General features: G+C 41.2%; 1 protein-coding gene across 9 annotated transcripts in view; it reads right to left on the bottom strand.

The window, feature by feature from the left end:
• SMOC1 (SPARC related modular calcium binding 1) overlaps window positions 1-25,061 on the bottom strand; it is a 139,838-nt gene that overhangs the window by 45,719 nt on the left and 69,058 nt on the right. For 7 of the 9 annotated variants that reach the window (XM_075030517.1, XM_075030518.1, XM_075030509.1 and 4 more), the window contains 2 exons: window positions 8,665-8,754; window positions 3,771-3,851 (listed from right to left, as the gene is read on the bottom strand). In XM_075030517.1, coding sequence (XP_074886618.1) covers window positions 3,771-3,851; window positions 8,665-8,754 — 171 coding nt within the window. The remainder of the gene's footprint in view (window positions 1-3,770; window positions 3,852-8,664; window positions 8,755-25,061) is intronic. The other 2 variants (XM_075030510.1, XM_075030514.1) reach the window with 1 other exon arrangement.

Genomic DNA, 25,061 nt, shown 5'->3' with positions numbered 1-25,061 from the left:
TATCTACTGGACTTCTCTGCACTGCAAAGGACAGGGCTATATAACAACCACAGGGAGGAGAGAGATCAGGGTTAAGTGTTTCAGTACACAAACTCCAAGGAATAGGGCAGGCTTTCAAGAACTCAAGACTAATGAAAAACAACAGCAATAAAAGAAGAGTTAGGCTGGATATTACAAAAATAAAAACCCTAAGATTGAGTTCAGACAGCAGAGCAGTTTCCTGTGGGAAGTGCAATCTTTATTGCCTAAGGCATTTATGCTACACTAGAAAATGCTACTCTTCATACAGTACGAACATTCACTAGCCCTAAGGCAGTAGATTAGATGACCTACTAGGTCTTTTCTCACCTCTAATTTCAGTGATTCCATTAAATTGCTGCAAGAGGATACCAGGCTGTATCTGCTTCAAGACAGTAAGTGCAGGCTCAGAAAGACAATATAGCTGAGTGAATACCAAAACCAAAAATTCCAATCTTGCACTAGTACAACTTAACCCTTTAAAAATAACTGAAAAATCAGAAATGTGCTAACCATTAATATTTCAAGCTGACAAGGGCCAAAAGCAATTAAAAACATCCCCTAATTTTGCATGCCCATCTCATGACAGCTGTTTCATTATCTTCAGCCAAGACAGACTTGAAGACATCTGAAGAACCCGATTCTAAATGATAATTTTCCTCCCCAGCTCTTTGTTGTTCAATCCCACCTATCCTACTGTATTGGGTTTGTGCGGCGGGGTTTCGGTAGCAGGGGAGCGGCTACAGGGGTGGCTCCTGTGAGAAGCTGCTGGAAGCTTCCTTGGCTCCAAGTCGGACCCACCTCTGGCCCAGGCCGAGCCCATCAGCAAAGGTGGTAGTGCCTCTGGAAGAATGTATTTAAGAAGGGAAACCTGCAGCAGAGAGGAGTGGGATGTGAGAGGAACCCCTGTGCAGACACCGAGGTCAGTGAGGAAGGAGGAGGATGAGGGGCCGCCCCTGCAGCCCGCGGTGAGGCAGCAGGCTGTCCCCCCCAGCCCACGGAGGTCCGCAGTGGAGCAGACATCCACCTGCAGGCTGTGGAGGACCCCATGCCGGAGCAGGTGGATGACCCCGAAGATGGCCGTGACTCCGTGGGAAAGCCCACTCTGGAGCAGCCTGTGTCTGAAGGACTGCAGCCCACGGAAAGGACCCACGCTGGAGCAGTTCCTGAAGAGTTGCAGCCCGTGGGAAGGACCCACGTTGGAGACGTCTGTGAAGGGCTGTCTCCCATGGGAGGGACCCCACGCTGGAGCAGGGGAGGAGTGAGGAGTCCTGCCCCTGAGGAGGAAGGAGCGGCAGAGACAAGGTGTGAGGAACTGACCCCAACCCCCATTCCCCGTCCCCCTGCGCTGCTGGGGGGAGGAGGGAGAGAAAATGGGGAGTGGAGTTGTGCTGGGAAGGAGCGGGGGGGAGGTGGTTTTACGTCTCATTATCCTGTTTTGATTTGATTGGTAACAAATTAAATTGTTTTTTACCCAAGTTGAGTCTGGTTTTCGCCTGTGACCCCTCCCTGTCCTCATCTCAACCCACGAGCTTTTTGTTATATTTTCTCCTCCCCACTGAGGGGAGGAGTGAGCAAGCGGCCACGTGGTGCTTTGCTGCTGGCTGGGCTTAAACCACACCACCTACATTGCCTCTTAACATATATGACAAGGGATGAAAGGAAGGAAAGGTACTAAACAAGAGGGTTAGGCTTCCCTGGTTGAAAGAAACAGGCTAAAGTAGCCCACACCTAATATCAGCTAAACCATAGCCCTATTTTGATGAGGCAGCATTTCTTGGTATCAATAATTCAGTGTAATAAATGGAGATGGCTGTGTATTTGTATGGCCTAATGTGGAAATTTGGGGCTAAAAATTGGCAACACAGTCTCTTAATGAGGTCCTACAGCAAGTGAGTGTCAGGGCAGTCAGTAAGGCTGAGCGAGATGAACCACACATCTCTTTTTAGCTTGCTGTAGAAACCACCTCTTACAGAACTCTCCAATTTTCCAGATGATAATTTATTTTCAATTTGTAGCATGCACCCATAATAATCATTTGAATAACAGAAATGACATGAGAACCAATTGAAAAAAAAAAGTGGACAAAACTAAACTCAAAAAAGGAACTCTTCCATGAACAAAATTCTGGTTTACATCAGGCAGCTTCCTGACTAAACACTTGAACAAATAGATTGCCTTTACAACGTGAAAGCCAGCCTACTTTAGCTCTGTTGGACCAAGAAAGGGTGGGAGACAGACTCTCAAGTAAAAGATGCTCCTGTTCCAAGTCCCTTTATAGCCTCCTAGAAACCAGATCTAGGAACTCTTATTTCCATTGCAGCTACCAGGTTTGCTGCATTGGAAGGAAAGTTGGTCTCCAACATAGGTTAAGACCCATTACACAGGATTTTAATATTATACCGTCCCCTTCAATTGCACTGTGAGCTGCTGGGACAACCAGAGGCTCACAAAACACAAGCTGCGTTTGCTCTCCCATGAAAGACATCCTTAAACAAGTATGCTCATACTCCTACAACAGCTGAAGCTTCTGGATGATTCCCACTAGCAGTTCTTACACAGACCCCCCTGCTACAAAAACAGTCAGGTGAGGCACAGGAGACTGTTGCTAAAACTGAGGTCTGGGCAATGATGGATGTCCTCCTGCTAAGAGCTCCTCTCCACCCTTCAGCAAGAGAATCTCACCTAACCTAGCACTGATTTCACCCTGTAGTTGGAAAGTGGCACAGGAAAGTTAAGGGAACTGCTGAGTGCCAGGACTGCTCTCTGGCTAATCCAGAAATACCAGGTGATGAGGTACTTCAAGCTATCACAATTTATCTGTTCTGGGGACTGGAGTTATTCCCAACAGCTGTTCTAGGCATATATTGTTTCATAAAATAGATGCAATAGTAACAGCTCCTATTTAAACCTTACAGTAAACCCATGCCTTTTTAAGGCAATTTTCTTCTTTTGATATTCCCTTCACATTTTCCCTTTCTCCCACTTCAGTTAAAATAGATCAGATAGAAACCATTCTTACCGAGAATCCCTAAATTCCCTCTTCAGATTCTTCCAGTTTCTTGTGATTTCAGTGACTTCACACAGTTTCACCTTCATCTCCAATCTCAAGTTTTACATCCTAACTTTACATCTTCCTGCTCTCCCTTTTCCTACTCACATTCATGATCTTTTCTTTGCTGTTTTTTATGCTTGGGTCTTCCCTCATCCACTATTACCACAAAAATAATCTCAACATTTACTTAGGCCCAGACATAAATAACCTACTTTCAGTTGTGAAATAATCTAATCATTTCTCTATCAAAAAAACATCCACTGCAGAGAAGAATCTTGAAGTTGCTAGAAAAGAAGCCCCTCTCTGTATTTTCTCAACTGCTTAGACCAAAACCACAGCCCAGATATTGGAGCCAAATGCATCAGTTTGTACATCCATGAAAGACTGCTGAATAGCAAACAGAATAAAGATGACAGCTGGCTGGGATGAATTAACAGAAGAAGAAATTAGAGGTTCCCCAGTTATGGTTTGGGGAGACAGAAACATCCCTCATCACACATCGACTGTGGCCTTCTGGACACAAAAAAGGATGCTATCTGAAATCATTTTATAGCCTACACTTCAAGTCCCGCAACACTGCAAAGCAGAAGGATAGATAGCTACAAGGAAGAAAGAATGAAACAAGAACAGACAGTGAGGGACTGCAGCCTAGTTAAAAGAAACCTTTTTTTCTTTTTTTTTTATGATGGAATATTACCTGAATTCCTTATACTGGAGCTGTTCAGTTTGGAATCTTTGATGACCAAGTGCTTAATCCAAAGGGTGGGTGCCGTGATTTCTGAAAGAGAAAAAATAACTACCTTAAAGAAACTACAGCAACTACTGAATACACATGGTTGTTACTCATGAGGACAAGATGTTTGCTACAATCATGCCTTAACTGATCCAACATCTTTGTAGAGATCAGGTCATCCCCTGGTGAGGTCTTCCAACTCTTATGAACCACTATTTGTAAATCTTCCACAAAGTTATCCCATTATCTTCCTGTTCCAGAGTACCTCTCTGCCAGCAAAACATTTTTTTCCCTCCCTCTACCCCCCACTTCCTAAATTATCAAGTCTAAAGCTTTTCTCCTCAACACATAGAGATCTCAAAGGTTATGTTCTGTGCTATAGTATATATTGGTTTCCAGATTAAAAAAAGTCAATTCAGACCTTAAATATTGCTTTAACAGCCCAAGAAGAGCTGACCACAGTCAGTTCCCTAAACCAAGCAACAATAAAATCTGAAATAAATAGGCAGAGAAATGAAGATATTTCTGGAAAGACTTAAAAGGAAGTCTGTTAAAGAAACAAGTTCTTCTTAGAAAAGCATGTCTGATGCACTACAACCAAGACATCCAAACATAAATTTGTGGGAAGAACGTGCTTAGAGCACCTCGTCCAAGGTGTTACAATCAACTTCAAAACACAGCAGAACTTGCCCTAAGCCACAGAAATGACACAACAGCACTCGATTAGAACTGAGCAAAGCAGTACTCAATACCATGGGCTAAAGCTCCTAAAGTGACATTTTCAGAACCGATATTTTCTAAAAAAATTTCAGTTTCCACAAAAGCATGCCTTTAATACTAGATCCTGGAGTTTGTCTTAAGTTCCTCTAAGAAGTTTTTACAAGAGTTTTCCTGCTCCCTTGTTGACATTTACATGGATCTGCTCAGCAAGGGAGAAGCTGGCTGACTGCAAGAGAAACTGATTACACGTTATAAGAGCATGAAGGAAAAATGAAAGAGAATTTTTCCTTCCTAAATGTTTTCAGTTACATTGATTGTAGGCATTATCATAATCATGTTCAGGGCATTTTTTTAATATGGAAATATAGGCTGAACACTGATATTCCAGCAGTAGTAAAAGTTTGCTAAACAAAGATTGCCATATCTACTGGTTTCACTACACTATTTTATTATCAGTGATGATGTGCTCCTATAAATACATATTCCCATAGACTTTGGGCCTTTTGGGGGGAGAACTACATCAAACTAAACACCGAGTGAGAGGGAGAAAGGGGGAAAACACAAAAGTAGAAAAAGTCCAAAGTGCTAGATGCAAACTCCTAAATCTGGGATGAAATTTAACTCTGACTCTGTACTGTATGGACTGGGTATGTCTACAGCTGAAAAATGAGGGACAACCAAAGTCAATAGATGACAAAGAATGGGTCAGGGCCTTTAGAGACACAATGGTGCATATCTTTAAATGAGATTGAAAGGTGCAGGAAAAGGAATTGTGAGAAAAGAGGAGAAAGGAAAAGAAAAGGAAATTAATCCTTTGGAATCTACCTTAAAAATGTATTTTCCATCCACTTAGCCTGGACATTTTTTGGAATACAGGTAAGCAACACAGACTCCTCTGAACAACAGATTTGTGGAAAGAGTAGATTCCTACTGAGTTAAGAGGTGAAGTTTACCAAAAAGAGAAAATGTTTAAAAAAATTATTCTTTGGGAAATGAATACAACTTGTACATTGAAACTATATAGACGGTGCATGCAAAGAAAACAGAGGGGGGGGGGGAATAAAATTTTTTTAATTTAAAACCATAGCAAGGACCATTAATAAAATACTCTTCTGCAGAGGAGAATCTTGTCCTAAGAGGAGATTCACTATAAACATCGCTGAGATCTGCATTGTAATGAAGTGAAATAATTTTTAAAGAGATGGCTGCTTTATGATTCAAACCTTGGACAGGAGAGTTTAAGTTATCTGATCTACTTTATCTCTGGCACTGCTCTGTTATGCCCTCAGGCAGGATAGTAGGGAGTGGGAGGGGAACTTATTATGCCTGAAATGTGAATTTTCATTATCCTCTAATGTAGGTGAAAACATGAGAAAGGTGAACCTTCATCTTGGAGACGTTGAGGTCCAAGAAGTATCACACATTTCAGAGGCAGCTGAGTGTATTTAATGCCCTTTGAAAAAAGTCAGCCCCTTGTGGATTGAAGGTAGGCACCCAAAAACAAAGCATGAAAATAAATTCCACATTTTTATTGTCCATTCATGTTGCTATCAGCTCTACCCTGATTGCCTGACTTTGAATACACAGGTTTTCAGGAGCCCAGCAGATCTCAAACCCACTGAAATTGAATGGTATTTGGACTTTAACTCCTTTGAACACCTATGAAGAGTCCAGACCTGACAGGTGAATGGAGAACTGTTTTGCCCTTTTCTGTCATCTGACATGTGTGTCAGACACCAAGTACAAGCCATTCCTCAAGAAGACCTACCCGAGACACTGGGAGAGTATTCTAGTGAAGCATCATGACATGTTTGCTCAGACAGAATCAAGGGATTGTTCAGGATGACATCCTGAGGTGTCTAGTCCAACCTTGTCCTCCAGACAGGTTCAGCTACAAGAAAAGATCAGGTTGCTCATGGCTTTATCCAACTGGCTCGAAACAGAAGGACAGAATATCGCCTCTCTGGGCAATCTGTTCCACTGCCTCATTGTCTTCACGGTGACTAAGTTTTTCCTTACATCCAGTCCAAACATTTTGTTTCAGTTTACAACTGTTGTCTCTCATTATGCATTACTGTGAACAGCCTTCTTGATAAACTTCCCTGTAGGTATTGTAAAGCTGCTATTAGGTCACCTTTAAGTCTTCTCTTCTCCAGGCTAAACGCTTCTTACTCTCTTTCTGATGTACCCACTTTAAGCTACTGTTGGAGACAGCACGCTCAAAGGTGGTGGATTACACAAACTTTTGGTCAGACCCAGAATGGATTTTCTTGTGCTTAGTGCTACAACCACCACTGAAATCTAGTTAGTCCTATTTTACTAAGAGGGATGACAAAAACAGAGAGTGACAAAATTAGCAGAGGTTATTCATTGATGCATAGCTTGATTAACCCGCCTGTCATATTCTCTTCTCCCAAGTCATAAGGGACACTGCTAATGCAACAGGAAGCCATTGCATTACTCATTCTCTCAAGAAGTCTAGGAGATAAGGTCTTACATAATGTATTGCAAGATTTGTGAGAGGCAATCTTTCATCGTACAGTCCAAGCCCATTTATAAGACTTGATTTCACCTACAAATCAAAGCGAAGGTTTTTGATTGAAAATGTTTATCATAGAAGATAGGATAAGATTTTTTTCAGACTCTGCCTGTCACCAGAAGGACCAGAAAAGGTCTGTTCACTACATCATTTCTCAAGAACTTTGCCCAGTTCTATTTGAATGACCAAAACGTTGAGTCTCTCCTAGAAGGAGCTTCTGAATGGGCTGTACTAACCTGATCAGCTCACTCCTGCATTTTACTAGAGCATTCATTCCTTTGAATATCTATGGGCACCCTCTCAGGGGAAAACTTAAAGGCCAGAAGTTTGTGATTACAAACAGCAATTTAATACAACATCAGTTTGCTGCCAGGCGGAACTTTCTTTTGATATAAACAAGAGATAGTCAGCAAGGCTTCGGTCTCCTTTGTTTATTTGAGAATGTTTTTTGCTCTGAGGGCTTTGCTTTGTTTCTTAAAGCTCACAAGAAGATTCTTACAAACCCACAATCACTAAATAGAAGTGACAGGACTACAGTATCTTGCCATTAAATAAGCTTATTTTAGCAACAAAAAACCCCCACCTCATCACCTGTTTTTACAAAGCGGCAGGAGTTATCAACAGCACTACCTACTCTTGCTCAGTAGTCTCCATTTCTGCCTTTGATCCAGTTTAAAAAAAGAGTGTCACGTACAGCAGTTGAGTATGAAAATGCATAGGCTTTCCCTCACTGCCTTATGGTCCACAGTTTCAGGTGGGTCACAAGAGTGGTTCAGACTTCAGCCCATAGCTTGACTATAATGGCTGTGGATTTAAATCTGTAGAAAACATGCACTACTTCTAAGCAACATGCAAGATATAAGCAGCTGCTAATAGGCCCATTTGCTACCCAAGGACCACTATCCCCACTAGTATTTATGTTTGTACGTGTAAAAGGCTTGAACCCTCTGTGATGACAGCCATTTTATCCTTGTTTCAAGGCTTCCAAGGGACTAAGGTCCGATATTCCCTCTCCAAAATAATACAATTGCAAGATCAGCCCATTTGAGAAGGAAACTGCCTTGGTGGGCTCTGAATTAAGTGGGCCCAGGACACTGACTTCATTTGCTTAAATAGTATGTGCGTCAATGAAAGTAATTGCTAAATAAAGAAACCTCCCAGCAATTTTCTTCCAAGTCAACATTCACAAGCTGTGGTTTAGCACTACCCTCCCTTTCATGAAGCTGTAACGCATTGCAGAGGTTATGAAACTGCCAGCATTGGTATCATGAGGGTGGAGAGAGTGAGGGGGTAAGGACAGTCTAAAGTTACCATTTCTGACTTGATGCACATTTTTTTTGCCGTGACACCTTTTCCTCTAAGGTTACCCCAGGAATCTGGACAACTGCTGTTATTGTTGGATTCCAGGGAAGAGGGGAGGATGTAAAAGGATTAGAGAAAATGCCTGAGGTCCCAAGGGCACTGTGAAATTTGGATAACTTATGAGATTCACCAGTTTTTCTGCTTTGCAGGATAAAGAAAGCATTCGAGCCATAAATCCTAGGGAAAAGGGAGAGGGAAGTAGCTTTTCTTTGCTGTTATTTTAAGGGATGCTCTTACCTTCTCCATCGAAAATAGGCTGGGTTTCCATGGTAGGCGTTGGCTTCGAACCGTCATCTGAATTGAGGGTTAAAAAGAATCGAAAAGAAACTACCATTATTGAGGTAAATACTATCTACTCTCCAGTACTGTTGAATGATTGGGATTTGTACATGGCCCGGCCAAGTCCAGAAGAGAGAGAAGACAGACAGAACGAAAACAGTTTACACTAACGGCAATAACATTTAACATAGCAAGCATGCATCAAGCACTATCCTTAGACTTAAAAGAAGCCTCCCCACCTCCCTCCCCTCTCCCTCCACAAACCGTTGGTGTGCATCACCTGGCAGTCTCCCCTTGTTGCACTGATCAGGCAATCACCTTTTTTGTTTCAGGTGGCTATATATCCCACACAGGTCATTTCCTGAGACAGCAAAGGTCTGGAGATTGCTGTCCCACTGTGTCTTTCTCCTTATTCTTTTTGTTCAAAAGAAAAACTCTTCTTCTGAAACTTACCTGTGCAGAACCTGGCACCAGCATTCACTGAAGAGCTGTTAGAAAGGGATGGTCAATAGCAAATCTTTTTTCTTACAATGTCTGCATCAAGGTGTTCTCTAATTGCAGTGGTGTGGCAGTGTCTTCTAATTGCAAAATCGTGGAAAAAGAACTTCTCTTACATTAGTTTTTTTGTGTGCAAGAGCTCTCCATGTCTTCTGACCACAAGTCTTTCATAATTAAAAGATTCAACCAAAAAAGATTCCACAGGAAATATAAATCTCAATATTCAGAGATGGACCACAGGGGAAAGTGTTCAGTTTACACTCTCTTTGGCTTAGTATGCCTGCCCATCATATCTACAGGCCCAGCTTGGATTCAGGCTGAGTCTAATTTCCCCAGTGCTCAGAAGGATCTGGATTTCAAGCCCCAGCTTGGAGCATCTTTACACAGCACTAGAACAGTGGCATAGCTTTAAGTGAGGCAAAACTTTTGACTGTGGGCATGCTAAGCTGGAACAAACTGTAGAGGAATGTCTTTTGTTACATTGCAAGATTAGAAAATAGAATATTGCATTCTATTGCATTAGAAAACAGAATATAGAATATGGGATCTAAACTAAGATGAGATTAGCCAAGAATTGCTTTTCTTTTCCTTTTTGGAATACAGTGACTTTTAAAACTTACAATTTGTAAAAACTACTTTTTGCATATTTTATAGGCAAAGATGACACTAGGCATCAGCAAGGTGGGCAGTAACCTAAAATGTAAAGTTACCCAGCGAAAATCAGGAGGGAGGAGTCCATTCCAGAAAAGCCAGGCTTGCCACCATCTCCACGACAATCAGATGCACAGGGCAGACAACATTTGAAGGAAAGGTGCTTGGGACATCCCCTCCTAGAGGTAGCAATAACTGCCCTCAGCCTTTCCTTATATTAGTTCCAATTACAAAAGTAAGAGACCATTGGAAAGGGAAAGGAAGGGCAGAAATGGAAAACAGAGGCTTGTAGACTATTTTTCCACCCATACTCGATTTGCAGTTTTATAAACTGAGCAAAAGCCTGAACACCTCTTCCACAGATCATTAATTTCATGCATTTCCACAGAAAGCAATCTAATTCACAGAAAGCTAAAATGTGCTGGTAATTCCATTTCAACCTCAGAGATCTACTGAAGTAAAGGAGGTTGACAGAGACGAGCAAGAGAGACCCTGTTGTCATTTTCCCTCTTCGTCATCACTTAACTGCAAGCAAAGCAAAAAATATTTGAAAGAAAAAATACTTACCATTCCTCAGTCAACTCTTGTTCTGAGTTTTCCTGTTATTAGGTATTACGAGTAACATGGATAAGCAGTATTTTTCTTTAAAAGTTTGAGCAACTGATTTCTTGGAAAAATTCCCTGAATTTTGCTTACTTTATAAGAAGGAAGATTTTTGCCCTTTAAAGAATCTTTGGATAAAAGTATATAGTTGATCTTCACTTTTTTGTCAGAATAGGCTGCTCTGCTTCTGCAAGATCCTAGAAACTACAGCTATGGGTTGTTATTCATTTAGGATGGCACTTCACACTTTAATGAAGCAGTGAGCAATATGTAATCAGCATGATTTGCTTTACAGATTGATAAACCAACCTAAAACTGCAAAAGATACTCATAGAACAACTGGAAAGGTGAGTAATTCTCAAGTTCTATAAAATAGGAAGAGACCTGGCAGAAAAAAAAAATTACCAGTATGATAAGTTTATTCCTACTGTTCTCATGAATGTTTCTGCACCAAGTAATTACAGAATTGCTTTTCAGATTTAAAGCAGCAACCCAGAAGCCAACGATGGACAAAAATTAAAAGTGGATCTGAGCCACAGCACTTTATCCAAACCATTATGTGAACTTTGGCAGAACTCAGGACGCTTCAGGTTCAGGGGGTTTCTTCTAGGCTCGTGTGTGTGTGTGTGTGTGAAGAACAGAGACGGTAGCAATTACAATTTGGGAAAGACATTCTTCTTAAAGAAAGAGAATTTTGTAGCAGTTTTTGTATAAAGTTAGCCATTAAGCTACTAGAGAGTATTAAACAGTGACAGAATAAATGCAGCAAAACCCCAAAATACCAAACTAACCTTTGAACTGAGGGGTTTAAGATAATCTCAGTAAAACGGCTCTGAGCTACACAATCATTTCCTCACTGGGTTACTAAGGCCAAATTGTCACTAAGTCCACATTGTAGCAGCACCCAGTACAGTATTAAGGGTTTTGCAAATAGAGGGAAGTATAATTACTCCCCTGTTGTTCAAGCAAGTACAGTTCTTTCATCACACATACAAGAAAAAAATACAATAGACAAGAGCCCTGTAATTACATTCACCATATTTCAAAAATCAAAAGCCAGGGATATTTCTGATTATTTTTTTAAAGGTCATGAAATAGTCACATAAAAGACAAAAATTGCACTTTATTAAAAACACCATGCTCACTTCCCAGCTGCCAGCTTCTTACTCTGAAACTACCAAATCTATTTCTTAAACTGGAGAATTCTCAGTAGGTCTCAGTGTTTTAAATTAGCTTATGGCAAGAAGTTTCATTGCTGTTCCCTTTGGGCAGAACCACCACCCTAATACTTGTCTACTCTCATTTGATTTTTCCTCTCACTCAATACACTCTTCATCACTCCCAACATTTGTTCCACTGGCCTGTTTGCTCCTGGTAAACAAGGAGTAAGTTCTATTTTACATACCTGAAAGTTTTGAACAAATATTTTGCATTCCTTAAAGAAACATTTTAACATAGAACAGAAAAACCAAGCTATTTCAGAGACCTGGGGTCTCCTGTGATATTATACAAGATGTACAGGATATTGTTGCTTTGAAGCCAAGGGCAATGAAGCGCGTTCATCAGGTACAATCTATTCCTTTCTTCAAAAAACTATTAAATTCCACACTTCTCCAAAAAGGTGTGTAACTGCAATAGTTCCTCATGCAGAGCATGTCACAGAGGGATCAAAGAGGTCAAGTGCTTCCTAATCCCTCCAGATGGAAATGCTTCCAGATCAGAAACTCACGTACTGCAGAACCATCAAAGATAATTTCCCTTGGTTGCAGAATATTCTCAAAGCCTTGATGAAGAGTGCATTGGCATCCTTCCCTTCCATGTTTTACAACCCAACATGAATACCCACTTTTTTTTTCCAAGACAACCACTGAATACAGACAGCATCACTCAACAGAATACCTCCCAATGGGACATTGTTTTAAAGCCATAGAACTCCTTTCCAGTAAGCCTCCTTTTCCTAGGGTACACTTGAAAAAGTTGAACTGATTTTTCTGGCTCAATTGGTGTCAACTTAAAAATGGTATTTTAATCTTATCACTGGTAAGAGTGAAACAGGCAGGTCCAAACAACTCTCCCTAAACCATTTTCACATTAAGACACCATGGCTATAAGCCAGAAGCCCACTTGCACTACTACTGTCAGAGACGCATAAGCTTAAGAACAGTTTTTGTTGCGTTAGCCTGACAATAACTCAAACCAGCAACAATTACTTGCGTGTCCAGATCTACTGCCAGTGGTGGGCAATAACTCTTTATGCTCCCACTAGGACCCCCCTCCCTTAACCTTATCCTTGCAGAATATCTAGCAAGCATCCACATCTGGAATGACTGTAGTGTACACTGGGGTTGAGGGACAAGGAGATTCAGTTCATGTAAAAGATGACTGTTAAAGCAATCTTTTTACTCTGAAGGACAGTCACTGAGGCCATGAGCAACTCGAGTTATGTCAAGAGAGAAGTAAACTCCCTGACATAGAAAAAGCATAAATTACTATGGAAGAATGTGAAGTAACTGCCTGCTGCTGTGAATCACTGTTCTTGCCTCAAGCCACCTAACAGAAGCTGGAGAAAGCGGATAAGTTAGGTGATTTAACCTCCCATATCACATCTCCTACCCAGGAAAATACACCCACTGCAAAAGTCATCTGTATACTTGCACCACCTCGTTAAGAGACCAAGATCTATAGTCTTCCTAAGCAACCTCAACCTTTGGTACATCACTTGTGTGTTCTCACTGGAATCCATGAAACACTCTGTAAACATTTCTACCATTTTAAAGAGTGCTAGTGTTTATGGGGTCAACCATCAAGGCCCTGTACAAAATCTAGTCTTTTTTGTAAGTCTACATCAACAGTTCCCAGGCTTTGAGTCAGCCTGACAGAATAAGAGGATGACAATTTTAAGTGCATAGCTCTGCCCTGGGAGGAGGCAGCCTTTTTCCAGTGTCAAGTGGTTCCTCCACTTAACCATCATACAGTTTGGGATGAGCAATTACAGAGCATAACTGAAGCTAAATAGGGCACAGATAGCCAGGACAATGACTGAATTCTTCGCATGTCCTGTTCAATGCAGCAAAGCCCACCTTTAGTGAGTGTCAAACCAATGGTAAGGGAGAAGAGCTTTCCTAGACTCCTGAGGGATTTAAGTCATACATACATCTTTCTGCGGCTTTAGTAACTCTGGTCAGATGCAACAAAGACCTGCCAGGTCACTGTATCTGTGCAGTTCCTGAATCTTGAAGATGCAACTTTACAACTTTGACATTTCTATGTATTACCCCCAGGCTTGAGGGTGTTGTTTTAAATATTACATAAAATGACAACAAAACCTGTGTTTGTACTACATGGGGTCTTACACAAAAATACACGTCCCTTCCAGTATCGTAGGGGTGGAACAAATTATTGCCTTAATCACAATACTTCCCTACATCAAGTGAAAAAGTTTCAGCAAGTCATAATTGATTTAATAGTCTATGCAACTTTTATGCAGAGACATATATCTCCAATATAAATGCAGAAAGTTAGCACTCATGCCAAAAAAACGTGAAATTCTTACAATCCAGCCAAATCAAGATAATTTCTTGCCAAGTAGCTGAAATAGAAATGCACCAGTGCAGATAGACTCCCCTGCCAGGTTTTCACACCCCTTTGCATAGAATCGTTTAGGTTGGAAAAGACCTTTAAGATCATTGAGTCCAACCACTTCTATGCATGGAGATCCCACAGCTGTTAAGAAAACAACCCAACTTTTTAAACCAAATCAGTAAAAGCAAGTTCTCACTCTTAATTGCCTTCATTTTAAGAAACAGCAACAATGTGCTACCTTTGGATATAACAACCCACAAACACTTGGACACGGACCAAAATATGGAAAAGTTTTGCTTAAAAAGGTGAAAATGTGCTTAAGTGCAGAACATGAAAGGGTTCTGTGTGGCTTAAGAAGCTCTTAACTGCAAGGGTTGACTTGCACCGTCACTGCAGTGATTTTTCCCTTCCTTCATGAACTATTCTGTATGCCGTACAGACACAGGCACTGTTTACTTCAGCACTGCATTCCAGGCATCATCCAGATAGGATAAGGAGCCTTCCCCTGTGCCTTCTGTAAGGCATTAGTTCCCCCCGCTTCCTCCTCACATCTCCCTCACAGGTGCATCAACATGAAAAAAGCCACTCAAGCCCTGAGGACTTTGTGGTCCAATGTAGTCAGTGCATTTGTATGGCAGCACAATTCTTTGCCCTGCAAGAAAGCCTATCCCACGCACAGACAGCTGGAAGTAACTCTGACCCCCGTGACACAATTCAAAGCCTCCTCTGTTTGGCTTTTTGATTCCTGATTGACACATTCACTGCCAGGCGGAGATAAATGCTGCTGGGAGGACAATGTTGATCCGCTCCGACTATTCTTGTGAAGGACTTTTTCAGAATAATAAACAAAAAACATTGGTGTGCTTAAGTGTCTGAATAGAACTGGAGATAGACATAGAGAGGGGACCGGAGTGCTTTACAGAGGCTGGCAAGTCGATTGAAGAGTTAATTGTCTGGGTGTACAATGAGTTTATTCTGACCGCAAACAAAGAGCTCCCTCTTCCTGGGCCTGGTCCTTCAAAAGCAAACGTGTCAAAAGGGGTCTGGAGTAGCACTCTGTATTAATAGCAATGCTCTAGTCTCTGGGATTCAATGGCTTTAAAACTGTTGAATCCTGAGATTCAGATAGGATCTCTCTAAAATCCAAAGTCCTCTTTTACTGCTTAAGTTCTCAAGGTACTTTTACAGTAATTAGCCAAAACAAACCTGCCCTCTAACTTCTCATTCTTTGTAGCTTTCAAACGGCTCCTTTTGAAAAATAAAGGCACAGCAAGATATTACGCTTCAGACACACTGCTGTAGACACCTTCCCCAAAATGAGACCCAGTTTTATATTATTTCAATTATGCGTCATTTAACAGGAGTCGGTTTCAACAAAACAAGTGGCCCTGAATGTCTCATACTTGGGAAGATACAGAATCCCAGTCCACATCTGGACCTGCATTTCAGAGCTTGCACTATAATAGGTCAAACCAACACAATGTCCAAATACACACCCTGCCTCTGGGAAAGTTCAGATCCAGATTCAGATTTGAACTTTGCAGGTTGAACCAAGCCCTATGGTAATTACCACTTAAATACCTGACTCACTTCTGTAAGTTATGCAAACCTTTCTGGGGAGAAAGAAAGAAAAAAAAAAATCTTCCTAGTACTGCTGCATGGAGGACAATGCAGCTGAAAACTAAGCCATTATACTTTGCCACTTCAATGGCAAAACTCTTATGGATTTTGGTGCCAATGCAGAGAGAGACATACTTGTTATTCTAGGAACAAGTATCAGTCATGAAGGCTCAGAGAATTAAGCTGAGTTGGTTGTGAACTTTCTAGTGATGGAAATTTGTTTCAGTACCTGTGAAAAGTTTTTTTTTAACCCACTCATAGAAATGTAGTATTCCAAATAATATTTCTCCTCAGGTATACAGGCATGTTTCCACGAAGTAGAAGACAGAGCAAGAACCTTAAAATAATTAAAGCCAGCATTTAGAGCACTCACCTAATTCACACTTGAGATACCCTTTGCTCTCCCCTTCTCAAACTAAGATCCCAGCTATAGTGCTATCAACTAATTTGGGAGGACAGCAGGGAGCCACAAGTCTACGCGATCTCTCTTTTGTTCTAGCGAGTAATAAATGAGGGGTTCAAAACCTCGAAACCTGTGAAATAAGATTTCTTGGTTTTCAGCCAGTTTCTCCCCAAACTGTGAACAGTAAACCACAATCTTAACCAATTCTGCAGGCTTGCAGTTTTGGACAAGAAGCAGCAGTATCTCTCAAGTAGCCTGAATACAGAAGTAATTCAGAACAAGGAACCTGCACACAGTCCTGCTGTTTTGAACTTAACTAGAATTTTCAGTTCATTTTCGGGCCAAAGTCCGACACAGAGGTCCTCTTTTCTGTCAAAGCAATTTGTCCATATAAGATGGGCAGAGAAGCAGATGATCAGATTTCAGTTTGGTTAACAGAGCATTTCTAAGGTCAAATGCAAGGAAGCCTGGATGGAGAAGGCCTGTCATTGCACACAGGTTCACCTTATGCAGTTTTACAATTTTCAGCCAAGGTCCTACCCAAAAGGCAAAATAGGTCTCTTCAAAGATTTGGAAGTAATGGGAAAATAAATGCCCAAGGCCAGATTTGAACCTTATCTGCTAAAAAGGAGAAGCAGGTAATAAAGGTCAGGGTAGTTTGAGACCATCTCCAGTTTAGAGTTGCACAAAAAGCTTTATTTTGATCAATGTGGAATCACTCTCAAGCTGTGAAGGCATTCCCCCCCCCCGCCATCTTCAGAGACATGTTATTTCCACCCTCCCCCAACACTCCCCGCAGCAGTTTCATTTGTGAAGCTAGACAGAAATCACGTGGCATCATACAACTTAGAAATACACCCTGTTGTCATCAGCCCTGACCTACAGAACCAAGCCTTAACTCCTTCAGTTATGTCCTTGCCCCAAAGAGAATGGCAACTAGCTTGGCAATGGTTTTGTCTTGATTTAAGCCAAAATCTTCAATTCACTCTCAGAGTGGCTCAAATTGCCAGGAGAATAAAGAAAAAAAAAAAAGGGGGGGGGGGGGGGGAATCTTAAAAGAACCTGCTTATCACCCCTTCAAAGGCTCTTGAGGGAGCTACTAAGATGCAAGTCATATATATTTTTGTTAATCTACCATTTCCACTGTATCAGATTTGACCATTTCTCCCTTTCAGCCACGTTCCTCCCTTCCCTCATAGGCAAAGTGTCATAATCCCTTGGAAGAAGGCAGTATTTCCCCGGTATTGCTGCATCTTTTCTATCCTGCTGCTGTTCTTGCCACCCTGCTGAGATAATCAAAAAAGTCATTTCTTAATGACTGTATAAACTATGCAATGCTTTTATCTTGAAAAACAAGCATATTCCCAATCCCACAGTGTCAGAAGTCACCCTCCTTTGTATTTTTCATACACCTCATGAAATCAGCTAGGCAGCAGCAGGGACAACACTAAAATCCCTCTTTGGCCTAGAGTCCATTGGCCCCACTGTACAGCTTGCCTAGAAACGCTACATGTAAATGCCATATATTTACATGTAAACCTGTTTATTTCACAGCATATAATTTCAGAACATAGCATTTTGCAGCACACAAGCTGCGAGCCCATCCTCACCAGCCACGCAAGTATGGTTAAAAAACACTAGTTCAACTGCTTGTTAAGGAATGAGAAGTGGAGCAAAGCTCAGAGCCCAAGCTCAGTTCCCAGGCTCTGCTTCGGTCATCTGGCAAGTTTTCAGACAGGATCGCAGCCTGCCTGTCACAGCGGACTGATGTTTCACAGCTTCTAGCAACGTTCTGCACGGCTAAAGACGAGAACCTGCGACCATCACTGGGTGTGGCTCTTTTACTTATGTATCAGCAGCAATTTCAGTGGCGTAAAAAGCTCAGCTCCAGTGACACATGGGAAGGCTATCGGAATACCTTAAAACCTAAAGAACTCATAGGCTGCAGAAAGAGGCTCCCTATAGAAGTGAAGAATATTTTTCTTTCAGCTGCATACTTACCTGTCCTTCAAAAGTCTAATGTCATCCCCCTACTGATACACATACCCAAGGAGAAATGGAGGAATACCTAAAAGAACCAAGGGGACTGGATGGCTTTTGGGACTGGTCATAACACATAGCATCAAAAACTACCTGTTACCAAAAATCATGACTACCTGATGCTTGCTGAAGAATCATGACATATTTCCTAATGGACAATGGCAGCTGGCTGTGGAGATGGCACTCAGTTTCAAAACTCAGTCTCTAAGGCTCATTTTGACCAGCAGACACCTTCACGGGTCAACTGGCATAGAAAAGCTTTCCTGTGGTAAATGCAACCCAGCAATTATACGGCTGTAAATCCAGCACTTTCCTTTTTCTCTAGAGAAAAGGATCAAGGTAATGAAGAGGAGAGAAAGAACAGGAATAACCTTATTCTTCAGGGAGATAAACAATTGAAAGGAAATAAACCAGCTGTAATAAACAGTGAATAAAGAAGAATTAGTCCCTGCATCTGTGTAACAAAAGTTGTATCCAAGTGCATATCAATATAGGCTACAACCAAATTATTTGGAAAAGGTTATGCCAATCCATAGAAGGGATGTTAAGCCATCTTGTCCCAAAATGGAGCACTGCCCATAGTAATAAATGGAGAAAAGGGAGGCGAGTCAGAAGAGGCAGTATGGTACACAGCTGCTCCAGACAGTCCTGGCACTAAGTTTCACAGGGAAAGTGGAGAGGACAGACAGAACACAATAAAACAGAGCAGCAATATTATAAGGGCTGGGTAAATCACAGTCCCCCTTCAGCAAGAGTTGGAGTATGCACTATTAGGAATGTTTGTTGGGTTTTTTTTCCAGAGCAGAAACACCTCCAAAGTGTCAGTGTTACTTACACTGTGGAGTGAGTGATGAGATCAAAGAATCAGCAATAGCCAGCATTGAGAAAGCTTAAAAATAGACTGAAAGAGAGGAAGCAGAGGAAGAGGCTTACGTTTTTTTATAGCTTCCTACTTGGTAGAAGAATATATTTTTATCTCGCCCTTTAAGCACTAGAAGTATGATAGATACTGAAGGATTTTAAACCACAGTATCTTAATTTTGAACCATCTTCCCATTTGGCTCACTGCCTTGAGTGACATTTGAAATAAAACAGGGAGCAAAAAAGTTTCCGCACAAAGAAATATTTCACTTAAGACTCCATATCTCATAGCAAGATTTTAGCACTTCACATTGCCCCAAACTTGGAGAGAAGTTTGCAGAAAGCTCTATAGCACTGTCAACAGCTGCCTGATCACTGTTGGCAAAAGCAACAACCACCACATGATTGTTTAGTTTAGCCTCTCTGGTTTGATTCTACTTACAATATATCACGTCTTCTTTCAGGAGCCTCTGCTTTGATGTGAAGTATTCTCTGTTCCCGTCCCCCCCCTTGCAACACACCCCCCTCCCTTGACTACCTCTCCTGAAAGGCTGTTTAGACTCCACAATCAACTCTACCTTGCCACTTCTAGGCTGTGTAAGAGGGCAGATACCTGCAGCTGTGGAAAGGGGAGCACATCTGAAAAGCCTGCAAGGACATTGTGATTCTGATCTTAGACTGCTTTGCTGAATGAGGAAAAAAAATTAACAATTGTTATGCAAGCTTCATGTGAGTAATGATCAGATCCCTGGCTTTGGGACTGTTTTAGAAGCTACCTGAAATATATGGTGGCCTGGGGGCAAGGGGCATGAAGGGTGTGATTGGAATCTCACAGTCTCTCTTCCCTCTCTCCCCAACATCACACACACATTCCCTTTCACTCCTCTCCTTCCAGCTCTGGTCTCTTCAAGGTAAAGACTCTATAAACTCCCCCATGTCTTCAAGGAATACGGCCTATAAGTGGGGGGTGGAGACAGCAGCAAATTTCCCAGATCAATGGCCATTTGAAATTCAGACATATGGCTGAAGCCCTACAGCTGCATGTGTTAATTACCACACGTGTCCCCTGTAAAGCAGTCTGTTAAACACAAAAAGAAAACAGAAGAGAAAAAAGCTGTTCCAAGGGATTAAGTAAATAGTCTAAATTTTTGACCCTGGTCCCCCAGACACATGCCTATGTATAAGAACACAAGCTCCCTTCCTTTCTCCTGACACCTGCATGCTGAGGAAGCACAAGACCCCTTCCATCTCTAGCCATGTGCATTGAACCTATCTCAAAGTGTACTTTCCCCCTTCTAGCTCCCCCTTCCCCCTGCCCAGCCTCTTCTCTCACCGGCCCCTCTCCCTTTCTCCTTTAGAGGACTAATTCCTGGCTGACAACCAGACTAGTCTTGGGCTTACAATACGCCTTTTCATTTCCTCGCAGGCAAAGAGAATGGATACCTCGCTGCTACGTCTCTATTGCATGTGTGCAAATGAGGGAAAGGGGAAAAAACCTAACTATTTTTTTCACCGCTTGTTTCTGCAGGTTTCCCCCCCTCCAGAATCATCAAGCGTAGAGGTTCAGAGCTTTAGTGAGCACAAATCTGCTCTCTAACTATATTGCCCTGCTAGTTAACCACAAGATCTGAATTTAGTCTAAAGGACTTCTTGTATTTGATTATGAAACTGAAGGAATAGTTTTTCTACATGAGGGATGGAATGGAGAAGAATGGAGGGAGGCAGAGAGGCAGGGTAACCAAGTTGTGCTGGAAGGACCTCCAAAGAATCTAACGTGCTTCAGAAGGAAATCTGTACGTATGGAACAAAGCACATCTCAAAAGTGTACACAGGGTACAACTGACACCATATTCTCAAAATTAAAATATTTTTATTTTAAGAGGAAGAAGGTCATTCCTCAAAGTTACAGACTGCCATACATCTATAGATTGACTGTTCAAAACGAGCCCAAGACAACTGATCTTAAGAACCATCATCATTTAAAGGCGTATTTGTGAGTAGCTGAACAGTCAAGATGAAACCTGTCAAGTTCTTACACTTGAGAATTGCTTTGCTGCAGCACCTAAAGGTCCCATCAGAATCTGAGTACCAAGCTAAGCACAACGACATGTAATAAAAGACACGGACACAGCCCAGAGAAATTCAGTCTGTCAGGAGGCCTTCTCCCATCCCTAGCCTTTGTCAAAGGCAAAGCATTTTGCAATACATCTCCCTTGCTGTCAACATAAAACAAAAACCCAGATGAGCACATAGAGGGAAGCTATTATTCCAGCTAGAGCTGTTCTAAAGAAGCTTTAATTCCCATAGGTGCCATCTCAGGAACTTGAAAAAACTTTGTGGTTGCATCTCCAGCCTCCCCCTACCTTATTTACAAGCACACATGCTCTGCATGCATTCAAGCTTTCCTATCACAATTTCATTTTTTCTCTCTTAGAGAGAAACCTTGACAGAGCTCAGGGAGCAAAGGAGTTGAAAGGAAAGTACTTCCAGTCCCTCAACCAAACCCCTGCACCCACAACAAAATACATTTCCTGGTGCATTACATTGATTTGAAAGAAAACAACACTTAATGTTCAGATGCCTAGATTCTTCTGCAGGATGCAAATACTCAAACAAAATAGGGTCATGTTAGGCTGGTGCAAGAAAACAACTTCTAGCTTCATTTATCTGCAAACCCAGCAATTTCTCCAATTTATCCTCAGGTTTATTTTTAAGAAACAGCTACAGAAGACAGGAAGTCTAGGACTATTAATTTCAAAGTTATAATGATGCTGTTTTAAAGTATCTAGAGAAATACATAGCGTAATAGTATAACATCTTGGCATGCTGATCCAGACACTCAAAGCGCATGGGAAGAATTTTTTTAACAACTCTTTAAAAAAGAAAAGGTGTTGAGGCCACATAGCTACAAAGCATTTAAATGACAAAAACAACCCACAGACCCCAGAACTATTCCATTTCTCTGCAAGCTGTAATTGGTCAGACACCAGAAATCCGTGTATAGCACATAAACAGTTAATAATACCTTAACAGATGTTGCTTAATCAATTGTTAGTCTGCTTATTAGATCTACTCACCAGGCTGCTCAATACTATGACTTAATCATTTAAAAACCTTTACAGCTGTCCTTAAGACATTACAGACATGAGTAGTCTGTAGATTGCTATAATAACACTTGTAAACTACAATTTTATTAAGTCATATTATATAGACTAACCTACCGATTAGAACTGTTGCTTTATAGATGAAAGCAGAATTCTTGCATTATATCAACCAAAATATACTTTAAAGCAGAATTTGCCTTCTGCTTAAACTTGCCAATGAAACTTTCTTCAGCCTCAAATTTGATACATATGTTCTGAGGCCCACAAAAAAAATGCCTTGATGAAAACTAAACAATTTCAGACAAGTCAGTGATGTGGGGACCCAAAATGATTGTTTTTAAATTCTACTGTTTAAGTAGAAAATTTGAGGTTGAATTTTTCTTTTAGACCTTAATATTTTGAAAATCGGTTTGATTTATGAGATATATCTAAGTGTTTCTTAGAACGTTGCTCTACTCTGGAAGAGTGATCCAGTATACACAGTATTGTGAAATTACATTCCTTTGTTCTCAAAAAAATTGATCACAACTCCCAGTTAAAAGCTGGGTTCTCTCTATCTTATAAAATCTGTAATATTGACAAACTACAGTCTACCATACCTGTGAAATTCACTTGCTTTCTACAATTACATTTAACTGGAATTTAATAAACAATTTTGTAGATTATGTACAGCATAGGGATAGCAATGGGAACCAGACAGAATTCTGAATACCTACAAACTGGCAAACCTACTGATTAAAGTAATGGTACTTTTTACAGAACTATTTTTATAATAGAGAAGGAAACTTCAATTCCACTGCTGCGTTTGTTCGGAAATACAAGTATGAGCTAACCAAAATCTTATGTGCTACAAATTCCATCTACAGAATTTTTTATTCACAGCCCACTCAGGCCTTCGCAGGACAGTGGTTTTGTTGCACTAGTCTCTCCCAGTTACTTCTCAGTCACCTGAGTTTTTATCCCAGTTTCATGAAAAGCAGCACACATTCACATTTCTCCCAGAGATGCTTTCCTGCCCCGTTAAACTTCATCAGGGGGGATTGCGAAACTGTCACCATCAGTGCGGGACAGGACAAATCAAGCTTTTGCACATCCAGATGACTTGGAACATTCACGTAGCGCACACATAGCAAGTCTGCTGCTTTCAGGAAGCAGACTTATTATATACACATAGCACAGTCTGACTTTCCACATAGTTACACTACACATGTAGCTCTGTCCAGACGCATCAAACTGTATGTGCACACTTTGTGTACACATGTATATTTTACCCAGAAAAGACCTGACAGAAACATGTCACGTAGTATTCCTGGACCAGGGCTGACAAATAGTTCAGAAAGCAATTTTCCCTTGAAAATTCTCCTTCATCCAGACTTATGACCTAGTGTATTATTGATTTAAAAATAAATACGTAACAGAAGGGATCCAGAAGAATTGTTTGGGTAGCACTGCAGACTTAGAACCTGATAAAGTTCTGCAATAAATTCATCATAAGATGGTGTCCAACAGCTGCAACCATCATGTGACTTCATACTGCCCCAGTCAACTTGTATTTCTTTTACCTTATTGATGAAGGCCATGCAATATTTCTCCATCTTTCCTGTATCCTTCACAATGTGCTAAAGACATCACAGAGCATTTTCTCAGTATTTATGAGGTTGGAGAGGCAGGAATAATTGGGCACTTGAAACTTGGTTTGTGTAATAGCACAGCTCTGTTTCAGATTTGATAGTACCTGGTTGAATCCAGAGAGAACTGGAGAAGGTAAAGACCAAAGTCCCAGTCTCAGGTTTTGGTCACATCTCAACTTCACGTTCTTGTCAAGATATTATCTGTCCTTTGAGATGTACTAACCACTGTGGAGGCAGCATGCTCCCTGCCCTGCAAGCAGGCAGCAGGTGAATTAGTGCCAGCTGCACCTGACTTCTTACCACCAGCAGACAAAGCTTCCAGGTCTCCATGTACAAACGGTTCCATTTTTTTACATCAGCACAAGCCGTCCTCCACTTGGGTTTGCCTGAGGAGAGCGTTCACCCTTTACTGCTCAGTCTAATTACTGACTCAGACTAATGGCTCATTACTGATTCAAATTGCTCAGTCTACCGGCTGCACAACTAGGCCATTAACATTTTCTAGAGGTAAGACTCTTGGAATCCAGCAGGAAAAGAGCCACAGAATGGGCCAACTTGCCCACAACTGCAGTGGAGAATTTCCCTGCAACAAAGCCTGCCTTTAAGCCCATTTCTCACAGTTAAATCCACAAAAAGGAACCCAATTCTAGATGTTTAATTGACAGGAATTTTAAGTTGTTCTCAAATTGCTTCAGTGTTTTCTTGCAGCCTGCAAACTCATTGGGCAAAGCTTTTCACAACTCCATACAAGAGACATGTCTACATGCAAGATAGCAAGTGTAAAATGAGCTCGAGCCAGGCTTTGCCTTCTGTAGGGCCATCAGAGCTTATGTTTCACCAACACCACTGTACCTGCCCCAGGTTCAGGGAATTGCTGATGCTATTGCCACCTTTGCAATAGGCAAACAAAGCAAGTCAAAACAGGCCTCAAATTTTATGCACTGCAAGAGACTTTATGCAAGAAAAAGGGAGTTCATACCACTCAAGACTCTTCATGACTGACACTGACAGTTTATCCAGCCCATATTTACCCTATACTTGCATCATCTTTTAATCCCAGGTTATAAAACCACGCCTCGTTTCCCATTTCCTTCATTCAGTTGATTTAAAAATGGTATCAACACCTCTCACACAGTGTCCAGAACAGTTAACAACCACAAACAAACCAGTATCCCCACTTAGATTTTCTTTTTTTTCCTCTTCACTCATTCCCAGACTCTCCACTTTTAATTCACTCAGTTTCCAGTTTTAAGAAGGAAGACCAAGTGACTTTATGGAGATAAACAATGACATGGCTGCTTTTTACATCCCTGTCTCCTGACCAGCCTACTTTTTAAAACCTGCTTGGTGATTGCAAAAGAC

This window comes from Buteo buteo, chromosome 6 (genome assembly GCF_964188355.1).
Source record: "Buteo buteo chromosome 6, bButBut1.hap1.1, whole genome shotgun sequence".
NCBI lineage: Eukaryota > Metazoa > Chordata > Aves > Accipitriformes > Accipitridae > Buteo > Buteo buteo.
This window is presented reverse-complemented; position numbering and strand designations above follow the sequence as displayed.